The 7,555-nt window shown below is 47.4% G+C and overlaps 1 protein-coding gene across 1 annotated transcript; it reads left to right on the top strand.

Annotated features, from left to right (window-relative positions):
- The first annotated feature begins 510 nt into the window (after window positions 1-510).
- On the top strand, window positions 511-2,076 carry LOC137146157 (olfactory receptor 4D1-like). The gene is made up of 2 exons (XM_067537311.1): window positions 511-836; window positions 1,464-2,076. Exons 1-2 carry the CDS (start codon window positions 511-513, stop codon window positions 2,074-2,076), a joined length of 939 nt encoding a protein of 312 aa, XP_067393412.1.
- Window positions 2,077-7,555: the final 5,479 nt, after the last annotated feature.

Genomic DNA, 7,555 nt, shown 5'->3' with positions numbered 1-7,555 from the left:
ATGCTGGGGTAAATCTAGGGTAACACAGGAGTTAATGAGACCTATTTATTTACCAATCCCTGACAGACAATAGATACAGATATTCAAGATGCCACGTTGACAAAGTTATCTGACCAAACACAGCACTGATTGGAAGGTTATTTTCAATTTAGCTTCTTAATACTTTAATATTTTTCCACCTGTACCACAACACAGTGCATGGGATAAATAATATGGGATCTGGTTTAGAAGAAAAGGTTGTACAGGAGGTTTCCAAAAGCAGATCTCTTTTTTATGACTCTCAAGATGAGGAATGTTTGAGAACTAATATGACAAGGTGTTGATTCCGGTGTAATTAAAAAAAATACTTGTGTAAATCCACATGGAATAGGACCCACTTTATTTTTATCCAATTTAGAATCTATCTATCTATCTATCTATCTATCTATCTATCACATGGAATTTCCATAACCTGTTATTATGCTGGTTAATTTAATTTCTTTTTTTCTTCTTACAGGTCAGTAAATGTGAATGGAAAACCAAACCAATGTGAATGAGTTCATTCTTGTGGGACTTTCAAATGACCCACAACTCCAAATTTTCCTCTTCCTGGTGTTTTTAGTTATTTACCTGATCACGCTGGTGGGAAACACAAAGATCATGCTGGTGATAAGGGAAGAGCCTCACCTCCACACCCCAATGTACTTCTTCCTGTCTCATTTGTCCTTCGTTGATATCATTTATTCCTCAGCCATTGTCCCTAAGATGTTGGTGAATTTCCTAGCAAAGCACAAAACCATTTCTGTCAATGGTTGCATTGCCCAGATGTTCTTCATCTTCCTGTCATCTGGTACTGAAGTTCATACTCTCAGGGATGGCCTATGACCGCTACGCTGCCATACATCACCCATTGCATTATGCGGGGACCATGAACAAATGAGTGAGCAGCCAGTTGGTGCGTGGTTCCTGGACAATGGGGCTTTTGTATTCACTGTTAAACACTATTCCTGTGTTAAAGGTGCACTTCTGTGGACCCAGTGAAATCAGGCATTTCAGCTGTGAGCTGCCTCATTTATTACAGCTGTCTTGTACTGGGAGCTTCACCAATAAAATAGTTCTTTTTTCTTCTGCTGTGATATTTGGTTTCAGCTGCTTCCTCCTCACCCTGGTCTCCTATATTTACGTCATCTGCACCATCCTGCGGATACACTTCACAGAGAGAAGACATAAAGCCTTCTCCACCTGCAGCTCCCACCTCATTGTGGTGGGTTTATTGTATGTGACAGCTCTTTCCCAGTACATGAAACCCAGCTCAGTCAATTTGCTGGTTCTAGATGAACTCTTCTCCATCCAGTACTGCATTAATTAAATTAAATAAATAATAAATAGTAATAATTAATTATTAATCCTCTCCCAACGCAAAGCCATCTCATTCAAACAGTGCATCCTCCAGATGCTCTCTTTTCACTGCATCGGGGCGCGATGGTATTTTTCCTTGTGGGGATGGCGGTTGATCAGTACGTGGCCATCCATAAACCACTGAGATATTTGATTATCATGAACCAGGGTGTGTGCGTGGGGATAGTGGCACTGTCATGGCTGGGTGGATTGGCTCACTCTGCTGTTCAGATTGGACTGATCCTCCAGTTACCGTACTGTGGGCCGAACATACTGGACAATTTCTACTGTGATGTCCCACAGATCATCAAACTGGCCTGCACCGACACCCATGTGGTCAAGCTGCAGATGGTCTTCAATGGCGGAGTGCTCCTCGTAGTCGTATTCATCATTCTGATGATCTCTTACACTATCATCTTAGTCAAGATCAGGACCCACGTCACGGACGGGAAGCACAAGGCTCTGTCCACCTGTGGAACCCAGATCACCGTAGTGTGTTTAATATTCATACCCACCATCTTCATCTACGCTCAGTCCTTCAAGAAATTTGCCCTGGACAAGGTGGTATCCGTCATTTACAGAGTAATCACCCCCATGCTGAACTCAATGATCTACATGCTGAGAAACGCTGAGATGAAAAAGGCCATCAAGAGACTGGTGAGCAGAATCCTGTTCTCAGGGAGGAAACTAAAGGCATAATTTATTTTTGAGAGATCATTTCTATAAGAAACCAGACCTCAACTTATCAGAGAGGGGATGCATATGCCACGTGAACTGTGTATTCCATCGAAAGAGGTCACATCCTGCACACTCATGAAACATTGCATCCGTAAATAAGTTACAGACCAAGGGCCAAAATCCCCTTTGAAGTCTGTGCAGCCGGCTGCTGTAAATCCATTAGCTCCATTAGACTAGATGGATCATATTCCTAGCCGGTGTAAATCAATGTACAGTTGTTGCATTGCAGCCAGTAAACCAAATCCCCATCTGTAAACCTGCACAGCTCCATTGGAGTCAATGGCTGAGATTCCCAGTTGAAGCTATTCAGTGTGTTCTGTAAATATTTTACATCAGATGAGGACATGACCTTGAGAATTTCTGGTAAAAAAATTTCCTATGAATGATTTCAAACCCTGGAGAAAAAATCACGAAAATCATAATCTTCTTCTAAGGAGAAAAATATTGAAAAATGTTGAAAAAAATTATGTAACATAAATAATTCTTAACTGGAATGAAGATTTTATTATAGAATGTTCCTCTAAATTAATTGGATATTCTAATATTTTATGGCTTCTCCTTTTCTGTCTTATACAAATATACGGCTTATTTGTATTTCCCATAGGACAAGTCAGCAATATGTTTTAATAAAATTCAGTTTTACTTTTACCGAGAATTAGGGGGGTTGGATTGTTTGTTTATTTTAATAGATAGATCCATTTATATTTATATATTTATAGGTTCAACTAACGTTGTCTTTAATTGTCTATTCCTGAAATAAAAATGTATTTCAAAAAATCTCAAATGATATTTACTTTACTTTTCAGGAGAAGAATGACATGAAAGAACCAGATAACCGTCTCCATGAGATAGAACTGTTGGCCACGATTTTCAGTCTTTCCATTTTAGATACTTATAAGGTATCCATAACAGAGTATCTGAGTGCCTCACAACCCTTAGTCCTCAGAACACCCGTGTGTGATAGGAAAGTGCCATTATCCCTCTTCTGCAGAAGGGGAACTGAGGAAGAAAGAGATTAATTGACTTGCCCAAAGTCACAGAAGAAGTCCCTTGAGCATAAGGGAAATGAACCCAAGTTCTTGACAATACCAGGGAGCAGCGGGAAGATGGTGAGTCTCTTCTATGCGGTGCGGACACCACTGCTCAACCCACTAATCTACAGTTTATGAAACAAGGAGATGAAGGAGGGTCTGAGGAGGACACTATTGGGGGGGCTATAGGGGGTTCTGCTCTGGCCCCGGTCTGCAACTGCAGGGACAGGCCCTTCAGGGGATCATAGAATCAGAATCATAGACTATTAGGGTTAGAAGGGATCTCAGGAGATCATCTAGTCCAATCCCCTGCTCAAAGCAGGACCGCCTGCAATTAAATCATCCCAGCCAGGGCTTTCTCAGGCTGGGCCTTTAAAACCTGTAAGGATGGAGATTCCACCACATCTCTCGTGTTGTCAGATGTTGGCTGTGTGTGTGCTCTCCCAGTGTTTATGCTGTCCCCGCTCTGCACACAAAACCAGCCCATCACACCACAATTGGATTATCTAATAAGTCCACAGATCCCTTTCAGCAACGAAGGCACTGGGCCAGGTTTATTGTCAAAAGAGCACGGTAAAAAGCTTATTATCTATGCTACAAGGACACTTAATACATGTATGACTCTGACAATGGTGCTGGCTCAGTAAACGGCGGGACTTTCTGTTCCTCACTCAGCCAGACAAAGACACTCCCTTTGAGACCCCCCTTTCATACACTAATGCAAACACGTTGTGTATCGTCCATCTGACATGTGTAGTTGCCGGTCTCTGAAGTAGTAAAATGACACCTTTTATCTTGTACCAGATGGTTCGGCCAAAACATCTCTATCCATCATATTGTCACTCTGAGGGGTCAGTGAGCCCTCGTTATCTTTGGGGTATTGGGATGTTCTGGGACCTTTCTGGAACGTGATGTTCCTAGTGGTTCTTCGCACTGTGTGTGTAATGCCAGCTCAGGTTTTCCCAGTTACTGTGAACTTGCAGGCAGGCTCACCGCCTGACTTCTGCTAACTTTGCTTTTTTACAGCAGGGCTTGACCTGGTTCTATCATCACCTTGGTTGTCTCATCAAAGAGCCATTTTTTATACAGCAGGTGACCCTGATAGGCCATGCAATATGCTGTGTGTGTTCCCCCAGCAGGACTGGAGCCAACAACCCCAGGTGGGGGAAGATCTCATATCCCAATGCCCATCCCGTTAGTCTGCAGGAGAGAAGAGTGGGGGGATTTGATAGCCTCAACTACCTGAAAGGGGCTTCCAGGGAGGATGGAGCTAGGCTGTTCTTGGTGGTGGTAGGTGACAGAACAAGGAGCAATGGTCTCAAGTTGCAGGGCGGGAGGTCTAGTTTGGATACTAGGAAAAATGTTTTCACTAGGAGGGTGGTGAAGCACTGAAATGGGTTACCTAAGGAGGTGGTGTAATCTCCATCCTTAGAGATTTTTAAGGCCCTGCTTGACAAAGTCCTGGCTGGGATGATATAGCTGAGGTTAGTCCTGCTTTGATCAGGAGGTTGGACTAGATACCTCCTGAGGTCCCTTCCAACCCTCATCTTCTATGATTCTATAAGTCTTTCGTATCTTCAGTGGTGAGGCCACATCTGGAGCAGTGTGTCCAGCTTTGGGTCCCCCACTACAGGAAGGACGTGGACAAATTGGAGATAGTTCACCGGAGGGCAATGAAAATGTTTAGGGGGTTGGAGCACACGACTTATGAGGAGAGGCTGAGGGAACTAGACTAGTTTAGTCTGCAGAAGAGGAGGATGAGGGGGGATTTCAACTACGTGAAGGGGTCTTCCAGAGAGGATGGAGCTAGGCTGTTCTCAGTGGTAACAGATGGCAGAAGAAGGAGCTGTGGTCTAAAGTTGCAGTGAAGGAGGTCTACCTGGATATTAGGAAAAACGTTTTGCCTAGGAGGGTGGTGAAGCACTGGAATGGGTTACCTAGGTGGAGTAGCAAGTGAGAGCCTGAGACATGAGGCCTAGGAGGTAGTAATGGTCAAGGCCTGCTGTAGGAAAGCAAAATTAGCAGGAGTCAGGCGGTGAGCCTGCCTGTAAGTTCACAGTAACTGGGAAAACCTGAGCTGGCATTACACACACAGTGCAAAGAACACTAGGTACAGCACTTTCCAGAAAGGTGCCTTGCTGGAGGCAGAGTGTGTGTTTTTGCACAGAGGGTAGCAGAGCAAACTGAGAGTGCGGGCGAGGAGGCTGACTGGCATCTCTGTCCTTTTTGAGCAGCCACATTTCAAGATTGTTCCCTGGGTCAATGTGTTCTCACACGTGGGTCCAGACAGCAAAGCTCCGCTCTCCTTTTCTCTGCTGTCCGTCAGGAGCAAGCCTGGTGGTGTCAAGAGACTGACACCTGTGCAATTGGGACCAAATTCGTGGCAACATAGTCCTGTGTTACGGACCACACGCCCTTCCCCCAGCCAGGGATAGAACCCAGGAGTCTGAGCCCCTCGCTTGTTCTAAACCTGCAGAGCCCTTGTGGTTTATGTCTGACGCTCCGAAAAACTTCAGGGTTTCAGCTAGTCACCGGCAAAGGTGAGGAAGGGAGTCACCTCCCCCCGCAACAACATTCTGGTTTTGGGGAGAGGGGGGTTGTTTGTGTTGTTGTCGTCTTGGTCTGAAGCACTGGGACGGCCCCGGCTGGAGATAGGACAGTGGGTGGGGTGGGCCAGGGCTCGGAGGTGGCACCAAGTCAAACACTCAGGTGCTCGGCTGGCTGCGTCTTGCTCACATGCTCCGGGTCTAACTTTCCCCCAGCTCAGACTGGCAGTGACCTTGGGATTGTTCAGCCTTCCTCTGCAGTCCGTAGGTGGGGGTCAGTTGCCATGATTAGCTGGCTGTATCTTCTTTAATCATTTCCTTGAAATCGTGGGAGCTGTAGGGACTGGTGCACAGCAGTCCCTGCTATTCTCCACCTGCAGCACAGAACAGTTTTAGCTAACTGGGGTTTGTAAGATCTTGGTCTAATTTCAGTTGCTAGGCAGTGGCCTCAGATATACAGACGTTGAGACACGATGAGCTGCCGGTCCGTTCTGGGGACCCCACTGCCCTCTGAGAGCTGGAAAAAGAACCCAGGAGTCCTGGCTCCCAGGCCAGCCCTCTGACCACTAGACCTCACTCCCCCTGCCTGGGCTGTGTCAACTCTTGGCAGTAACGAAAGCTGTTGTTTTTCCCTCCCGTATCTTTCATGGGAGTTAGAGCCATTTACTTAACCATGGAGACTAGACTGCAAATCCCCTGGGGAATTAGCTTGTTTTGATGTCTGAACATTTCTCACTCTGGGTATTGATGATTTGGGGACACTGGCAGACCCAATTACAGAGCTGAGAGGAGTTTGCTGCTGGGACCCTGGATGGACTTGGGAGGGGTCTCCTCATCCTGAGCCCCACTCTGTACAGCCCCCCCACCCCAAAGCCAGGCCCCTCACCCCCATGCCTGGTTCTCCTTGGGAGATGTGTGTGGTGGGGAGGACTGTGTGTGTTTTGTGGGGGGGGGGGGGCTGTGTGTGAAGATGGGGGAAATCTGTGTGGGGTGTTTGGGTGGGGTGGCTGGGAAGATGGGGGCTCTCCCTGGCACTCCCCTGGGTGCCCACATGTTATTCAGGCATCAAATCCAGATCCAGCTGCTCCTACACGCCCCAGAGACCGTGTCTCAGGGACCCAGCAGCGCAGAGAGCAGATATCAGCCCCCTCTCGCCTTCCTAACAGAGGCGGAGAGAAGAGGCTGAGATCTCACAGCCAGGTGGGTTTTCCCAGACAGCTTCTTTCTTGCTTAGATTCCTTCCCTGGCTGCTTCACGGTTCGGTCGCCCGCCCCTCCTTGCCCCAGCCGCCCACCTGGCCATGCAGACAGGATTGCTGGAAATTAGCAGGGGGTTTCTAACCAGCTGAGGGGGGACGTTCTGTAGCAGCCTCCCCGTCAGAGTTGTGGGTGAGGGGGCAACGATTTTGTTCATTTGCAGGGCGGGCTGGACAACTGTCTGAGTGTGATTGTCGGACGGGTTTGCTTGGGAGGATGGGGGCAAAACTTAGCAGCCCTGGGGCTCATTTCCAGTGATTCTCCCACATTCTCAACGCTCATGCTTCAGGGTTCAGCTGGACATCGGCAGGGGACAGGAAGGGATTTCCACCCCGCTGCCCCATGTATTTGGCGAGTGCTTGGGTTGTTTTTTATTTTTTGGGGGGCGGGGATTAAATCTTGTTCCTCTGAAGCCCCAGGCAATGCCTGGAGATGGGACATTGGGTGGTGGGACAGGTGGCTGGGGAGGAGTTTGGGATGTGATGTGTATAAGAGACTGGCTGTGACTCCTGTAACCACTAGACCCTGCTCCCCTCCCAGAGCTCTGGGCAGAGCCTTGGCGTCCTGTTGATTGCTTCCTTTCATCTGCAGGCCCCCCCAACCCCCA

This window comes from Emydura macquarii, unplaced genomic scaffold, assembly GCF_026122565.2.
Source record: "Emydura macquarii macquarii isolate MOO-44397 ecotype Brisbane River unplaced genomic scaffold, CSIRO-AGI_Emac_v2 contig_3726, whole genome shotgun sequence".
Taxonomy (NCBI): domain Eukaryota; kingdom Metazoa; phylum Chordata; order Testudines; family Chelidae; genus Emydura; species Emydura macquarii.
The sequence above is the reverse complement of the archived record's forward strand: the minus strand, read 5'-3'. Positions and strand labels throughout refer to the sequence as shown.

Coding starts and splice junctions, on each gene's coding strand:
- LOC137146157 (XM_067537311.1), top strand. CDS start 511: ATGGAAAACCAAACCAATGTGAATGAGTTCATTCTTGTGGGACTTTCA. Junction 837..1,463: donor TTCCTGTCATCTGGTACTGA/AGTTCATACTCT, acceptor TCGGGGCGCGAT/GGTATTTTTCCTTGTGGGGA.